At 36.9% G+C, this 18,529-nt stretch overlaps 2 protein-coding genes across 6 annotated transcripts in view; one reads left to right on the plus strand and one right to left on the minus strand.

Annotated features, from left to right (window-relative positions):
- The window catches only part of ARHGAP6 (Rho GTPase activating protein 6), a 465,834-nt gene that overhangs the window by 121,036 nt on the left and 326,269 nt on the right, over positions 1-18,529 (minus strand). The gene's annotated exons all lie outside the window — the stretch shown is intronic.
- On the plus strand, positions 12,973-17,485 carry AMELX (amelogenin X-linked). Of its 3 annotated transcripts, XM_028522676.2 has the most exons (5): positions 12,973-13,448; positions 15,329-15,376; positions 16,595-16,645; positions 16,703-16,747; positions 17,015-17,485. In XM_028522676.2, the coding sequence occupies exons 1-5, from the start codon at positions 13,395-13,397 to the stop codon at positions 17,453-17,455; spliced, it is 639 nt and encodes a 212-aa protein (XP_028378477.2). In that variant the 5' UTR covers positions 12,973-13,394; the 3' UTR covers positions 17,456-17,485. The 3 variants fall into 3 exon arrangements, with proteins under 3 accessions (XP_028378477.2, XP_035873001.1, XP_035873003.1); XM_036017108.1 differs by lacking the exon at positions 16,595-16,645; XM_036017110.1 differs by lacking the exons at positions 15,329-15,376; positions 16,595-16,645.

Below are 18,529 nucleotides of genomic sequence, written 5' to 3' on the forward strand. Positions count from 1 at the left end.
TTAAATGAACAAAACCATATATTGAGAGGAAGGAAAAATCAAAACAGCTACACCCAGAATAACTCACTCAGATGGGTGGTGCATGAAATGGACCCATTCATTGAATCAATATTTTAGCAGCTTCATGCAGACTCTGTGTAATAGTCCGTTTGAAATGAAATACTTGTACATAAACCAAGAGACCATGAAAAACACTTTTTTGCCCATTATCAGAACATGTTTTCTGAGTGCCCACTGCAGGTCTGCCATAATGCTGAAAGTCTGTGGGTCTGATACTACTATTTTATAATCAACTGCAAATGTCATTGGGTTGAGTGTTCTTAATTTGACCTATGGCACTAAACAGAAATTCACTTAAAAGAAAAAAATGATTTGGGTAGAGTTGATAACTACAACTTTTTATATACAGTAAAAGTTCTTAGAGACAGATATAACAATCCATTCATAAAATGAAATAGATTGTGTCCCATGAATCTCAGTCCTGGCTGCACACTGCTATATTCAACTGAAAAAGAATTTCTAAAGGTAGCACATGACCATCAATATTTTTAAAAGCTCTCCAGGTGACTAACAAATACAATAAGAGTTGGAGTCATTGCTCAAACCAATTAAATTAGAAATGGGACCCAAACATGAGTATTATTTAAAAGCTACACAAGTGGTTCTAAAGTATACTTTGTATTGAGATCATTTAGAAGACCAGACTTCTTCTAAATTTATATTTTTAAAAAGTCAGAGGTGGCCTTTTGAGAATCATTTTGTAAAGAGACCTAATATTACTTGGACTCAGCTTTCAAAGTTTTACTAGAAAAAGATCACCACATGATACTGTACCATGATATGAACTCAGATGATTCAGCTAATTGTGTTTCTGTGTGTGTGTGTGTGTGTGTGTGTGTGAATTAGATCCCAGTTTGTTAAGTGCTTACCATGGTTAAACAATACTCCATGTGCTTGCTTTACAAGGTCTGTCTGGAAAAAGTCCAGCCATTGTTAATATAGTGAGAACATCGATGTAACCTGGCAGCCAAGGAGAGTGGACTAGAATGCCCATGTGTGAACAGTAAAGACTTCACTGTACTAATCAGTGGAGGCAGTAGATGCTGTTTAGTGAACGTGTGTACTGGTGGCCATCACATTCAGAATGACAGCAAGTAAAGCAATGAATCTGCATGAAATTTTGTGTTAAGCTTGAATATTCCTTCGCAGAAACTATTCAGATGATTCAGAAGGCTGCAGCTCTGGGCAACTGGTGATTGGCAGCTTCATCATAACAACACGCTCACTCATGCATCACGTCTTGCACGGAGTTTTTCAGAGAAATATCAAATCACCCAGGTGACTCAGCCCACCTACAGCCCAGATTTGGTGCACTGCAACTGCTGGCTTTTCCCCAAACTAAAATCACCTTGGAAAGGGAAGAGATTTCAGACCATTGATGAGATTCAGGAAACTACCACAGGGCAGCTGATGGCGTTTGGGAGAACTGTGTGAGGTCCCAAGGTGCCTACTTGGAAGGGGACTGAGGTATCGTTGTCCTATGCACAATGTTTCTATGTCTTGTATCTTCTTCAATAAATGTCTCTGTTTTTCATAAAACATGGCTAGATACCTTCTGGACAGACTTCATAACATCGTTTAATTTGATCCCCAAAACAATGTTATAGAGAACTGAGTGGCAAAAGTTATTTCCAGTGAACCATCACATGGATAGGTTTTTGTCTAGAAGTATTACTCTCATCCAGTTTTATGGTTAACCTGTTAGATCCAGCCTTCTCCAGATGCTCTATCCATCCTACATCTTAACTGACAGGATAGGGGAATAAGTTAAGAGAAAAGTTTTATAAATACAAACATTTAAAATCTTGAAAACATCTTTAGAACATGTCTTTTTAAAATAAATTTCAGTCAGCATGTGTTTAGTTCATTCAGTAATATCCTTGATGATAACAAGAACCAAAAGCAACATTCTGTAATTGCTATACTCTAGGAGAAATAAGAAAATTTATGTTTTGTATTTACAGAGAAGCCACCATATAGCATCAGCCTACTTATAAACACAATCTGAGTTTACTAACTTCAGTCTGATAGCACTGCCATACAAAGGATATCAAGTCCTAGATGACCAAAGTTACACAGACTAAGGCAGTTTGAGAAAACATTTCCTTAAAATTGAGAGCAGGAATCACGCCACTTATTACCTCAATAATTTTAAGATTCCCACTCTGGGCAGCACAGTTCTTGAGAACTGGAACAGACCAAATAGATACAATTTCCTTCAACCCACTTATTTATATGGGTTACCAGGGAGGATGAAGGCCTCTTCTACTCACGCATTTCTGAACAGAGAAGAGGTCACACTTAAAAACTGACTTTCTGAAATTTATGTATTTCTAAAGCCTACACGCTTTCTTCCATTCCTTAGACTTAGTTAGACTAGTGGGATATGATTAAACTGATTGCTCACTTGATTTTGTTAGCCATGGTATAAATCAAATCTCATGCTTCTTTTTGCTGCTTAAGGGGTGTTTATAGTCCGCAGAATAATTTTAAAGCTGAGTTAAGCAAAACTCTTTGGGAACCATTAATACACTTCTTTGGTTGTGGCATAGAACATTCCAAATCCCAATTTATTTACTTTCTGAATTATTGGCACCATGGTTCCAATCCTTTATAATAAAAGTAAAGACCACTAGCATATACCATTTTATTTTCATATAACAATTTCTATCTTTTTCTTAAGAAAAATTATCTTCACCCAAGGACATGCCATTGATTTTAAAGACAGGGAAAGGGAGGGAGAGAAAGAGGGAGGGAAATATCAACGTGAGAGAGAAACACTAATTGATTGCCTCCTGTGTATGCCCTGACTCCAGAATACAACCCTCAACCTAGGCATGTGCCCTGACAGGGAATCGAACATGCAACTTTTTGGTTTACAAGATGATGCTCTAACCAACTGAACCACACCAGCAAAGGCTCAATCTTTTTTAATGACCTGAAAAATTATTTTTTTCCAACAGATACTTTTTGAACAATAATTTCATCTAAATCTTTTCCCTATCATCTCCCCATTATTTTTTTAAAGATATCAAAGACTTTAGAATTCAGACAACAATGTTTGGACCTTCAAGGATCCTGAAACAGTGGTCTTTTCTCAACTGCATGCTAGCTCCAGGCACCCACCCACTTCCTATACCTCTTTACCCAGCTCAATTCTTAGGTAACTGTAGATCTATGGTTCTCAACTGGAACCAATTTTGTCCCTACTCCTTATTCCCAGGCAACATGTGGCTATGTCTGGAGACATGTTTGGTTATCACAACTAGGGGAGAAGGAGCTGCTGGTATCCCGAGGGTAGAGACCAGGATACTGGTAAATACCCAACAGTGCTCAGGATGGCCCCTCTACAGAATTACCTAGCCCAAAATGCCAAGAGTGCTAACATGAAGAAACCCCGCTACAGAGGTTCTCAGAGACCCATTTTCCAACCACATTTCCATCATTCCCCTAAAAAGCCCAAACCTATTAGCAGTCACTCCCCATCCCTTTCTCCCTCTAGCCCATGGTGGCCATGAATCTACTTTCTGTCCCTGAATTTGCCTATTTTGGGACTTTCATAAATATGAAATCATATATTGTCTTTTGTGCCTGGCTTCATCATTGAACATAATGTTTTCAAGGCTTATCCATATTGTAGCATGCATCAGTACTTCATTCCTTTTTCATGGCTGAATAATGTTCTATTGGACGAATATAATGCCATATATGTATGTTTCCTGTGCCTTGGATATTACAGATGCACAATAAATATTTTATCCTAATGATTTAAGAATTTTGGAGATGTACAGAATACTACTGAGAAGAGAAATAGCACATGACTATAATTCTCTTAAGAGCACAATGATGATGAAGATGATGCACTAGGTAAGATTCTTAAAACTGGCAATTTTATGATTCTAAAGCTATGTTAGCACTATAATGGGGGAAATGTTATCTATAACTAGAATAAACATGCATTCACTCCACAGAATTCTGTGACAGGCTACTGCATCTCTTTAATTTCATTTGAAGTAAGAATTTCCTATAATAAAATGTATGCGAGTAGAATTAAATTAACTTCTGGCATTCTTCCTAATTTATTTCATTCCTCACAATTATATCAGCTTCAGATCTAATAAATACTCCAAGCAGACATATCATTCATGATATGACTTTTCAAATAAAGGTTTGAGGATAATTTTAACAGTAATCATTGAATTTATATAATTTAGGGATATAATAAAGAAGATACTAACTGAAAAATTGCTCAGGGCTCTGTCCACATTCAAGAGGCCACTAACAAAAGCAATAATTGGAATGGATATCAGCAATGATAATACAGCCAGAACTGCTGACATCACTGGTACTTACGTTCCACCACATGTTTCTTGTTCCCTGTAGAATTAGCAGATCATATGCAAATATTATTCTGACATTTCACATTTATGTCCCTGGGGCATTTCCATAAGAGATGAAGATGAAAGGTATGCTGCTAAAGAGTAACAATATAAGCATTGTCTGCCCAAGAATGATAGAAAAACTCTGCACATCAAATATATGAGAATGATAGTTTCCAACCTTTCAGGTGCCAAATTATTTCCTTTGTTTCTTTAAAGATTGTATTTATTTATTTTTAGAGATGAGGAGTAGGGAGGGAGAAAGAGAGGGAGAGAAACATCAGTGTGTGGTTGTCTCTCATGCACTACCCCACACTGGGGACCTAGCCTGCAACTCTGGCATATGCCCTGACTGAGAATTGAACCAGCGACCCCTTGCTTTGCAGGTCAGCACTCAATCCACTGAGCCGCACCAGCAGGGCCTTTGTTCCTTTCAATTTGCATATTTTCTCCTTCAGCAGTTACTAAAACTATTCTTCTTAACATTGGAAATCATGTTTAAGAAGAGTCAAATGTATATTGAGTAACCTTACTAGCTTCCCCTTACTGATATTTCTCCATTTTCCAGGTAGTAAAGTGTGCAAAAGTGTGCAAAAGAATCAATGAACAAAGCTAAAGGGGGTGGATTTGAGGGTGGGAGGCATGGATGGGTGAGGTGGGGAGGTGTGGTGGGGTGAAAATGGAGGCAATTGCTCTTGAACAACAATTTTAAAAACAGAACATTGGCTAAGGTCTGGCATCACAAGTCAATGGCCCAGTCACAATTCTGACCCAGACCTACAAAGACAAGTCCTCTCCACCATAGTACATTGCTTTTGTTTGGAAATTACCCAGGTGTGTATGTGTATGGTGAACCCCAGTAGGAAAGTGTGACTTACTTTTGGTATATTTTGTCTAATAAGTAGAAATAAAAAAGCTTGTGTTTATGTTACTGTGTTACATCTGTGAACACAGATACAAGATTTTTCACTCCTGACAGTCACCAGTTAATTATAACCAAGCAATACACTATCCATCTGCATATAATTTCCCTTATTGAAGATTGCTCCACTTAGCCCTGGCTGGGTAGCTCAGTTGATTAGAGTGTCAAGTGTCATCCCAACGCACTAAGGTTGTGGGTATAATCCCTGATAAGAGCACATACAAGAAGCAACCAAATAATGCATAACTAAGTGGAACAATAAATTGATGTTTCTCTCTCTCTCTCAAATTAATAAATTTTAAAAAGTTTAAACAAAAAGAAAATTCCCAAACCAGATATTTAGCAAATGCTTACAGATCTTTCAAATTACAAGCTGTACAATCTCTTTCTATGAATGCTTATATTAAGATATTTTCTACTAGTGATATAGTAGAAAAGAGACCCTATCACCGTAAATAAATACATATTATTTTGATCTTTGATTCAATGTTCAGCTTTTTCTCTCCATTGAGAATTAACATTAAATAAACCCAGGGCTACAGGGGATCTAATAACTATCACTTATTCATCACTTTTGCTGAACATGAATGAGAAACATTACACCTCAAACTTCTTGTACCTCCCTTGTATTTGTTCCATTCACAGATTATTTCAAAGAAATAAAGTCTTAGCTTCCCAGAGATTTTCAAGAATGAGTCCCTTAGGTAACAACTGTTAATATTTTGGTGAATGTCTCCCCAATGATGAAAAGGAATAGAAGGGAGGGAAAGAAGGAGTGAGGGACAAGGAAAGAGGAGGATTATTTTACGGAAAGAAGACTTTAAAACTCTCTTTTCCACTTAACTATGTGTCACAGTCATCTTTCTATGTCAACAAATACAGACTGATACCCTCATTTTGAATGTTATATGTGTCATAATTGATTTGAACTAGCCCCCTATTGGTAAATATTTTGTTTTACAAGTTAGTTCATAAACACCTCTATCTATATTGTCCTCAGAAATAGAAGACACTGGCTATAATTTAATATTTTCTTGATGACTTTGTGCGTGCATGTCATTTAATGCACGATCACTGAAGAAGCAGGAAATACAGAACTTCAGGTAGAAAGATTGAAGTGGTCCTATATACAGTTGATATGCCCCTGACCAAACCAGCCAAAGAAATATTGGAATACTTTAGATGTCCAGCTTTTACCACAGGCCCTGATGCTTTTTGGTGTCACTACTGTCTCTCTCCTCCCTCATCACCCCTTTCTCATCCACAAACACAGATATAGGCACAGGGTGTGTTAGCTTCCTGAAAGTGAGAAGGATAATTTGTTCCAACACCTACTCCCAGCATTCTTCATCCATCTCAGAGTGAAGAATTCTTCTAGAGGCCGGGAGTACTTTGAGAGTTGGATTACTGTTCTGTTCCTCCTTGTAGTCCAAGACCTATGACTGTTAGATATATACTTAGTGCCCAATAATGGCTGCTCAGGTTATGTCACAATTTTGGCCTTTGAGGGATATGTTCAGAACTTGGGACCATAAGACCATCTCCATGTACTGCATAGCTATTTTGTTTCCTATTGCTTCATTAATAAGTTTCCTCTTTTCTTTTCAGGACACTTTGGGCTTGCTGAACCAGTATCACCTTTGATTACCACCTTGAATACCATCACAATGCATTTTCTTTTTCTTACATGTGCCTTTCTCTTTTCTGGTTCCTTACCTCTGTTCTTGCTTTTCTTATTCATCTTGCCCAAAGTCTACTCACTAATTAAATGTCCTTAGCCTGTAGAGGATCCCTCTTTTTTAATATAGCTCCAAAGAACCAGTCACAAAACATAGTTAATTCCAGTGTATTCTGGAAATAGGTCCTGATGATTTGTAATCAATAAAGTATGTGAATATGCATGAAAGATGGGTTTTGTTGTTTTTCTTTTCAAGTTACTCCTTGGGTTGAAGGAATTCCAGAATCCTAAGATAATAATAATAATAATAATAATAATAATAATAATGTTTCATTATATTAAGCAAATAAACCCAGGTACAAATAAATAAAAATCAAGTACATATAATAGTATATTTGCTTGTAGTATATTACAATTTGAACTAACAGGTCAGAGTCAAATATAATAAGGATATTAGGATAATGGATTCTAAACCTTTTACAACATCTCCCTTTTCAGGTCCTTATCAGAGGCCATTTGCATGAAATCCATAGGAGCAATTGGCAGCAATGCTGAGTTATCCATCTTAGGTGTTTAAAAGGCCCACCTAAATGACTGCATATTTCTTTGTCTATGAAGAATCCACATAAATCAAGGATAACTTTAATATTTTCATAATGTCATGGATAACATCTCCGTATTTCAATTAATCAACACATTCATCTAGCACTAACTTTGTAAAAAGATATTTTTCTAGGTCCAAAGAGCTCCCGAGAAAATAGAAGGCACAATATCTAACTTTCAGGGTTTGCAAAGGAAAGTCAGTGTGTTTATCAGAATTAATTAGTGGTGGTATATCTGAGTTCTAAAATGGGTACCAACTCCATTCCAGGGGTGGGGGAAAACAGCATAGAGAATATTTTCTTACAAGTAAATGTCTGTAAAAGAAATGTTTAAAAGTTGACTTTTGCTGCAGTTATTTAAGAATACTCACTTTTGAAATTATTCCAGAATATTGGGCCATCCTTGGCCTGCTTTAAGAAAAGATTCAAGTACAGAGTCCCTATAGATGATAAGAAAGGCTTCGAAAACTCCTAACACCTGACTTATCCAAAGATCACCCATATACCTTGACTCCTGCTAAAAACCAGAAAGTTAAGAAGAGGGAAAACTCCCAAGTAAAATAAGACATCCTCTCAGCAGTCAGAAATCAATGTCATAAGACTGAAATTTTGAAGCTTTTCTCACAAGTCAGTTCTCGGGGCCAACACCACTTAGAGCATCCCTTTATTTGCAGTCCACACATACTTCTAACAAGCTTGGGCACATGATTTTTCCAGCACACTGTAAATTAAGCAGCAAATTAGAAAGGAAGAAATTGCTACATAAGCAGCACAGGAACAGCAAAATGTGATGAGCTGCAAGTATAACTACTGTAAAAAAAATAGGCAAAAGAGCTTTTTAAAAATTATAAAGCTATACACACAAACAAGTATAATTTATTGTTGTTTTTGAAGTGAAGACATTTAAGACATGCTTCCTCTCAGAACTCAAGACTGCTTCAGCTCTTGGCTACCATGGGTTCTCTTTATTTAAAATATTTGATTGGGCCAAAGTGAGGAGGTATGATGGTAGATTCGTCCTTCCTGGGATTAACCCATGCTTTCCTCATCTCCGACCACTAGCAGACAGGAATCACGTGGCTCTTGATTTGGTCAAAAAGAGTAGAAGCCTTCCCAGCCTAAGGTCCTTCCCCACAAATTGCATATTTTGCAGCCCTGCTTGACCCTACAAGGCCTCAGGAGGGATTTAGAGTAGGGTTTCTGGGCCAAAAAGTGCCCCAAATGTGATGTTTTTATAATCCTTTCTTGGGTCCTCTTAGCAAGAATGGTAACCTATAATTTATAAGAGCATTTATTCACTCATTTTGAAGAAAGGCTTTTAGAAAGTATAAATTCATACATGTATTTGTCCCCTCTAGTAACACAAATGGTCTTACATTCATAGGTATTCAACATACCGTAATTTTCAGACTATAAGATGCATCCCCACACACAAATTTGTGAGGAATAATTGTTGTTAATGCTGCTGTTGAGTTATGTTTACATTTACATTGGTGAAATATTATGCTATTTATGTTATTAAATACTTTACCACATTTTTTGCTTCAAAATTTTTTTCCTATTTTCTTCCTCTAAAACGTAGGTGTGTCTTATGGTCCGAAAAATATGGTATACATTTGGAACAAATGCTTAAGTGAATGAAGACACATTCTAGGGTCATATTCTCTCAGTTATTCCAGATATATTGTCCTAGATGAAAATATTTTATGCTTATGATCCATTTTAAAACTGGTGATTTTTAAAAGAGATAAAAAATATTTGATGTCAAAGCACCAGAAAAATGAGAGCACAAATATCTTGGAAATTTCATAGTCTCTATATAACAAAATAGTCAATCTAATAAATTGCTTTCTTTTATAAAGTCACCCTTTTCAATAATAAAATAATTGGTTATAGGAAAAATTTTTCAATTGAAATTTTGAGTTTTCCCCAAAACATTGAGCAACTTTTAAACTGCATACATAGGACCTAACTTAGTGAGAGATTTTAAGCAGAGTGGTCCATATTTTAATACCCTGTAACTTAGGATATGCAGTGGGGGAAAACGAATAGAAAGAATCAAATCATTTCTACTGTATTTACCATCAAAGCTGGAACAGCTATATATAGTGAATTGGCAATAACTCAATATCTAGTAGACCAGACAAATTAATGCCACAATGAGGGATCCTTGCTGACCTTTGTGGCAACAGGGTCACTCTCATTCTTGAAATATAAAACAAAGTAATGAGATAAATTTGGAAAACTATAAGACCACTGGTAAATCACCAATGACTTAATTAGTAGAGATTAACTGAAATTTTGTAGAAAAATATCCTGAATCCTTTTCGGGCACTCTGATATATTTAATCAAATAAAATGGGGAAAAAAGATTGAAAAAGAATTTGATGTTGCCTATATTTTCCTTTCCTCTCCCCCCTACTCTGCTGAGCACCTTATTGTGCACCACCCACCTCCTCCGCCTCCAAGTAATCTGATGCCAATTCTCCTAAAATCCATTCTATAACTTCCTTCTTGCCTCTGATACACAATTCACTAATATATTCATATGTAAATGCAAACTCTGAACACAACTGGCTTTTAGAATTCTGGTCAATGTTCACTTTTATTTATACATTTTGCCTGTTATTATCTTCCATGTTATTCTGTCTCTGATTGAAAAGTCTACCTCTCTTCATGAGGGTTATTCATGTCTTCCTAATTCATTCCCAAAGATCATCTTAGAATCTTATTTGTTAGCATTAATAAAACACTTACTGTATGATAAGTGATGGGATAGGGGAGGGTGAAAACTTTCCATTTTACCCAGACATGTCTCTCATTTTGTTTTCATATTAGTCCTCTTAGGTTCTATAATTATCCTCATTTTACTGATGAGGAAAGTGAGGCTCAGATAGATGAGTTCTTATCAACGGTCCCTCAACCGTTGAGTTGAGGGCAGGACCCATGTAAGTCTAAGCTCTAGCTCTTAATAATATCCTTTCATGGATACTTTCTCCTTGAATTCAACTTAGCCAATGTGGAGCACCTATATAAAAACATGTACATGTACAAACTTTATTATTTAAGTAGTCCAAGAGATCTGGCTGTAATGCCAATATTATCTGGGTATATAATCAATCTTTCTTTTATTGCTCTACTATTGATAGACAACTCACCGGCTACCTTTTTATCACTACTTACAAATCTGCTTTTTAACACACCCAATTTTAGAATAAAAGAAAAAATCCATATGCTTTAATAAAGTAGAAGAGTAAAAGTCATGAATTTAATATCTAGGTCAGAGATCTTCTTACAGAGAGAAGGGCTTTGGTTATTATTGTTTAGGCAAAGGAGAGGCTGCTGAGAACATAGGGACAATTCAAATAATGGGACAGTTAGGAGGCTCTAAAAGGGAGACAGGAATTTGGATTTGCTTATAAGAAAAAGTGGCATCTGGCCAGAAGGATGTGGACAAAGAAGGGCCAACATACTAAGAAAACTGAGTCGCTACGTGAAATGGGGAGCCAAGGCAATGTCCCCTCTGATACATATTTGTTTGCAAGTATCAAAATACAGTTTTAAGTGTGAGGTCCGGTGTGTGATATATTTCTTGTCTTTAAAATCATCGGTAAAAGTTTTGCTACTGTGACAACTTCAAGTTCATGGTTGATTGGGTGGCAGATAGGCTACAGGATGAGGCCAAGGATAGAAAACCTAGTCCTCTCTTCTGGTGGATACCAGAATGGTGTTAAAGAAATGGCCACAGGGATCAGAGAAAATACCTTCAATGACAATAGAAAATTGAGCAGTAGTGATCCCTAAAATATAATCTGTAAGGGAAATATTGGGGAGCACTATGGGGTTTTACCAGAATGGGGGTTTGAATCAATTTATCTAGATCTGAAAGAGATGGGGGAACCCTAGGGGCTATCTTGATTACACTATAGTTACTCAACCATCTACATTTTTGGATAGAACTATGTTATGTTTGCTAAAACCAGAGAACAGACAATGACATAACTGCTTTGTAAAAGTAAATTTGAATATATCAGCATTTGCAGTCAACTTACTTGCTGACTTAAAAACAGCATGATGAAATTTTTTGCCTGTTAAACCTACTATTGCCCATAATGAAAGACTCTATATGCACTAATCACAACATACAGCCTTATGTTTGATCATAGCTTCTAAAAATTCATGATACAGGGATTTTTTAGTTATACTCAACACATTTTTCTTTCAGAAACCTGATTGGTTGTTCTAGCTGCCGTGAGTGATATAAATTGAGCTCTTAGTTGGAAGAAATCTATAGGATCAAGCATCTCTGAGTTTCATACAGAAACTTACTCTGAAGACATATATTCAAAGGTATGTAGATTTTATTCATTATTTAGTGTCTTTTCTGTTGTGCTTATTTCTTTTTCTACATTTCATGTTGAAAAGCTACAATGTATTCTGAATTTCTAATACTTTATGCTCTATATTCAGTTACTACTTCAGTTGGACCATAATTAAATTAGACTTTGATTATTAAATGAATTATTTTACTTTCTAATACAGGGAAGTATATTTCTCTAAATTTGAGTTCTAAAATCCTAAAGCACTTTTTAGGGCCAAATTTCAAAGCAAAATATTTATTTTAATTACTTATCAAATGAGATAAAAATTTTTCACACTTTGTGATCCACTACTTTGAAAATCATTTTATTTAATGACATAAAATTGAATCATTAACTACAGTTTTTTTCCTCATTAATTCAAACTCTAAACAAATCAGGTTTAGGAGGCAGAAAATATGAGTTCCATAGCCAGCATTATTACACACAATATTCACTTCCGATGCAGAATTTAAAGTCTTTCTTCTGACAGTTTTCAAAGTTAGTCAATAATTTGCACCACAAAGCGATGTGTGTATTTTAGGATAGCCTGTTTCGCTTCATGTCGAAAGAGTCTTATTTGTGGAATAATCACAATGCAGTGTCAAACAAAAGGAATATGACATTATAAATATGGAATCTTTTAAGTAGATGTCATTTAAAATTCATGGAATAATCACAGAATATTAGTGCCATCCTATCCTTATCATTGAACCACATCTTTTGCTCCACATCCAGAGCACAGAGATGTTACCTGAGGGTCTTGCCTGAAGTTCTATTCGTGGGAACACCTGGAACTGAATTCCACTCCTTCCTTACTCTGTTTTGGCAAATTTATATCTTTTCTCAGATGTTCAGGCTTTGCTTTTCACAGTATTGCTACTGTCAAAGACAAACAGACAGTCATTGTCAGTACTGATTAGACTGAATACAGTCTACTCAGGTAGAGTGTACCAAAAAATCATTTCTGTGCCTCTTGGTTCTAAAAGAATCAAGCACTGTGCACCTTGATGCTGTCCTCAATTTTAGAGCCAACTGTACTCTTTTAATCATCAATTGTAAGATACACTTAGCTTCTATGCCTCTACAAGCTGTACAGGTATAGGGAAATGGCATGTAAATACTACAGTGACAGATTATTCATGTCCCTACAACTCGTTTCAGCTGTCAACCTAAAGGAAAAGCATTTTTGTCACTCTTGTAACTACAAAAAAACAAAATGGGCTGAGAACTGGAAATCATATATGAATGAAGTAACCTCACTAAGAATGATCCCATCCTTTCCACTACAACAAACCAATATGGATTATCAGGGTTTTACGGAGCATTAATTATGTCCATATTTGAGAAGAGATAAGGAAAGTATGTTTTGACATATTTCAGGGCCATCAAGAAATGGGGACCTGGATTTTGTTTGCCTGCCTCCTGGGAGCAGCTTTCGCTATGCCTGTGAGTAAAACACCCCCTACATACGTCAATGTCCAATTTCACAAGCTTGGAAATAAAAACTGCCCCATAGTTGATAAACTTTAGGGTTTAAACCAGTATTAAGATCAGATGTTCTCAAAAAATTTGTGTTTAAAAACAATTTAAAGAGCTTGTTATTAAAAATTAGATTCTCGGATGCCTCAACCAAAGATTCTGATTTAGTACAGCTGGGGTGGGGCCCAGGACTCTGCATTTTAATAAGCTCCCCAGGAAACAATAAGCTTTTATCATTGCCCATCTCTAGATGGAGGAAACTTTTGGAAGGGACAATTGAAAGGCCTCCAGAAAAGTGCTTAAATCACACCCTTAGGAAAATATTACGATAATGCCAGTTTTGTCTAAAACCCAATTTCTTGCAAGTATCCAAATCTCTTCCTGCTCTCCAAACTCCACAGCTGTAACCTTCAGAAAGTCCAATTTCTGTGTTAGTAACTCCCTTCTTGAACAATCTTTCTGTTCTCAGAGGCCTCATCCCTTTGGGTGTATCTGCTAAGTACATGACTTTTATGTGGTTGTCTGGAACTCTACTTATGCCACTACATAGGGATATACTTTACATTGAAATGTACCAAGGACCAGGAAGTCTGACCCATTCTTCCAAGACATGGGTACAAAAGATCACAGAGCTTAGATCACATGAAGGCAAAGTAGGATAAAGAGCAGTTGATACAACCAGAAGCCAGCAAAGCATGCATATCTGCCTCCTTTCTTTCTCTCTCACCCCCACGATCAACATTCTGTGCTCTGCCTTCCTGAGATCCTACATTGTGGCAATTCGTTGTCTCCCAAGGACCCTTGCATTATAAATTCAGCCCTTTTTCCACTCCTCAATTCAACACCCCTACTCTCTGACAGCTTACATCAAGATGGTATAGAAAAAGCAATTAATTGACTAAAATAATTCACACTCAGACAAGAGTGAATTAACCCTTGTATTAAGTATCAGCATTTTAAGAGTAGAGACACATAGCTTGATGTCTCAGGAAGGTGTTCTGCATGATTCTCTCTCCTCTCCCTCTCACCCATTCCATGGCCAACCAGAACTCCAGAATGCAGGCATTAGTCACTTGGCCTACACTTTACACAAGACTAGATCATTTTTCAGGTCATTTTTTCTTTTGAACTTTCAAATGTTTTTGCTATAAAAACATTGACACAATAATAAAAAGAATTGACCTAAACTTCATAAATCAACTCTCATTTTCCACAGAGATTTATAGTGTTGTATTTCACTGCACCCATCTTGTTCTCATATTCATCAATCATTCACATGTAGTTACAATCACAATCATTTCTTTTGTTGTTGTTGTGTTACTTTGCACACAAATTATGAGGAATCTCTTTGATACTTAAGCACTCATCCACCTCCTGATTTATAAGGGAAAGTTTGCGAGACAATTCTCTTGTTGGAATTTCATAATCATGTCAGAGAAACATATCTCTTCCCAACATGGAGTGAGTTTCATCAAGAAGTAAGATGGTGGGTGGGACAGAGTAGGAATAATTGACAACATTGGTGGAGGGATGCCTGAAGATCACTGGAGGACAATTGTGTGCTGGTTCCTGATTCCAGGTCTCTCACCATAGACTGCAACCCTGGGAAAAGTCTTTTAGTTGTTCTAGACCTCTTTAAAATAAGAGGGCTCCTCTCCTACACAGCATACATGTTCAAACTAAAAGTAGACCTCAAATATATTCTGCATTATATAGATTTTTTAAGTTGCTTCAGTCTCTCTTAATGTGAACAATTGCATATTGACTTAATCTCTTCCTCTCTCCCTTTCCCTTTTCTCTCCCTCTCCCACTTTCATTTTCTTCTCCTTCTCCCCTCCCTATAAAAGCTACCACCTCATCCTGGGCACCCTGGTTATATCAACTTCAGCTATGAGGTAATTTTTCTCTTTACTAATTTTGACCATTGTTTGAGTTAACAATGTCCTGGGCTCTGTAAAGAAGAGTATGTTGATATCTCATTCAAGATGTTTCTCAGTCCCACTTTTTCAGTTCCCACTACCAGCTTCCTGGCTTAAGCCCTGATGAGTCGCCTCAAGCCTGCACTGCCCCAGCACACTCCTGCCTGGCCTCTCTGATTCAGTCTCTCCTCCTTATATGGCTATAAAAGTATCCATCATGAACTATCACTTAGGGGGGACTTGCATGGTAGGGAAGAAAGTAAATTCTGGCTGAACAGGTTTATTCTATTCTAGCCCCTAAAATGTGGGGAACAGGTAAGAAGTTATTTAAGATCCTTTCCAGCTAGTAAATTGCCAATTCTAGTATGTTCATACTCCTTTGTGTCTTCCTCACTTGTCTTTACCAAAAGATCAGTGACCAAGTAGTCTATGAGACATTCTTTAGAGCAATAAAAAAGCTTGACATTTCTGTAAATTTGGTTTGAGGCTCTCCTCAACCCCATACTAACCATGTGACTTTGGCAAATAATTTTCTTTCTCTGGAACTTTGGTTTCCTCATCTGTAGAAGGGAGGCAATTATAACACCCACACTTCAAAATAACTGTTTGGGGAGCAAAATAGTCAAGCAACATAAAACATGCTTTGTCAAGTATATCTTGAGCAAAATTAATAATTGTTTGTTGTATTGATATCAAATGCTGTAGCACTATATCAAGGAGTCCCTGCACCTGAAATTACCTAGATATATACTGTTTAGGAAAGAAGTGAAACTCTTACTTCTTTCATAGATTCAGATGATAATCTGTGAGTCTTACTCTGTTAAATTTTAAAAAGTTTACATATTTGACCAGAAAACCTGTATTTATAGGATGAGGAACAGTGTTTCTGTCTCCTATATTTTTAATTGTGACATCATATAAAAATAACATGATTATGTCACATTAATTTTTCTGTTTTGTTTTGCTCTTGCAAAGAAGAGCAGGAGCCATGGACTTAAACACAATTACTACTTTTGTAACCTCAGCCAAGCTCATGAAATTCAACTTTCCATGACCCTGTCTGTAAAAGTGAGGGTAATGATACTTGCCTGAGTGTATATGAGAAAACATGAAAACTGTGTGTTTGATGGATGTGATGTAGTGTCTAACACACAAGAAGCACCTGAAAAAATGTTTACCCTGTTCTTTCTTCAGTGGAACCCATATTTTCAGATGATCAATATTAATAGGACTGCATTATTGAGTGTATATTTCATGTAACTACATTAAAACAAATGTATTTTAATGTCTCTTTCTCTTAAGGTGCTTACCCCTCTGAAGTGGTACCAGAGTATGATAAGGCAGCCGGTATGTAGATATTTTGTTCTTTATTCTCTTAAAATATTAAGCATGCATTTCAATTCCCTTTTAAGTGAAATAACATATCTATGCCACATAAGACACTAATAGGAAGTCTAGCTTGTAAAGGTCTTATCTGTATACACAGCTAGAAATTCTTGCACGGGAAAAATGAATAAATACTCATATTGTCATAATGGCAAAGACAACATTGCTACTTCTCCAGCTGGAAGTCAATGGAGCCAATGGTAAACCTGACTCTTTGTTTTTCACCAGTACACTTCCTATGGTTACGAACCCATGGGTGGATGGCTGCACCACCAAATCATTCCCGTGCTGTCCCAGCAGAATCCCCCGAATCACGCCCTACAGCCTCATCACCACATCCCTGTGGTGCCAGCTCAGCAGCCCGTGGCCCCCCAGCAACCAATGATGCCAGTTCCTGGCCAACACTCCATGACTCCAACCCAACACCACCAGCCAAACCTCCTTCCACCTGCCCAGCAGCCCTTCCAGCCCCAGACCGTCCAGCCGCAGCCTCACCAGCCCATCCAGCCCCAGCCACCCGTGCACCCCATCCAACCCCTGCCACCACAGCCACCTCTGCCTCCGATGTTCCCCATGCAGCCCCTGCCCCCAATGCTTCCTGACCTGCCTCTGGAAGCTTGGCCAGCAACAGACAAGACCAAGCGGGAGGAAGTGGTGAGTATATTCTGAAGCCACTACAACACCTGTGAAAACGGTAAAACAAAATTGGCCTCCAGAGTTCTAAGTTCTCAAACAATCCAGGTTCTTCAGTATCAGTAGCTACAGATTATTGACTCTGTTAGTACAAACATATGTTGTAACTTTACATTATCAACAAGTTTATCTACATGGCTTAGCCATTAAGACCATAGCCTTAACTGACTGGGTTTAAATTCTTTAATTCCTACCAAGAATATATATTCTTGAAATCCATTATCTGTTCTCCTTATCTTTCAAGTGTTAGACTAGAAAGAGTAGGCTAGAATTGCACTGAAGATTTTTTTAAAGGGTGATTTTTTAAGAGTGAGGGGATACAAATATTTGAATTGGTAGGTGGGAAATCTTTTTAAAGATCTACAGGAAGATTACCTGTGTGAAGCAGTTTTCAATCTAACTTGGAGGAAGCTAAACCATACAGATCATCAGATACCTTTTCAGTGCTGGGGTTCTACAGATTAAGCTTTTAGCAAGAAATTTTCACACAAGTACAAAATTTTCCTCCATTACAGAAAATTCTTCCAAATGAATGGGAAATAGTCACTTAAAATAAATGACCCTTTTCATATTCATAAACCCTTACTTCTGTGTATATGAGATAGTATAATTCTACTGTATGTGTGTGTTCAAATGTAATAAGTTATAAATGCTACTGATGACTTTATACTGAGAAGCACCAAGAGGTGAGGTGGAAATGACTTGGATGAGGAGCCTGGATACCTGGGTTCCAGTTTTGGCTCTGCTCTCAATGAGGAGATAGTATTAAACAAGTTTCTTCAAATTTATGAGTGTTTTCCCTTCTATAAAATGAGAGACAGTGACTAAACCAGACAATTTTCAAGACTCTGCCCAAGTACAAACACCATAGTTTTCCCAATAAAAAATTATAATATATGCCATATATAGCTTCACAATCACAAATAATCTGGTACTTATAGTTGATTATTCTAGTCTAAGGTACATGTTTCCTCTTTGTATAGAAAATACATTTATTTATCTCTTTATTAATAATTGTACTTCATAAAGTATTCATACCCTGCCAGAGCT

Source organism: Phyllostomus discolor, chromosome X (assembly GCF_004126475.2).
Source record: "Phyllostomus discolor isolate MPI-MPIP mPhyDis1 chromosome X, mPhyDis1.pri.v3, whole genome shotgun sequence".
NCBI lineage: Eukaryota > Metazoa > Chordata > Mammalia > Chiroptera > Phyllostomidae > Phyllostomus > Phyllostomus discolor.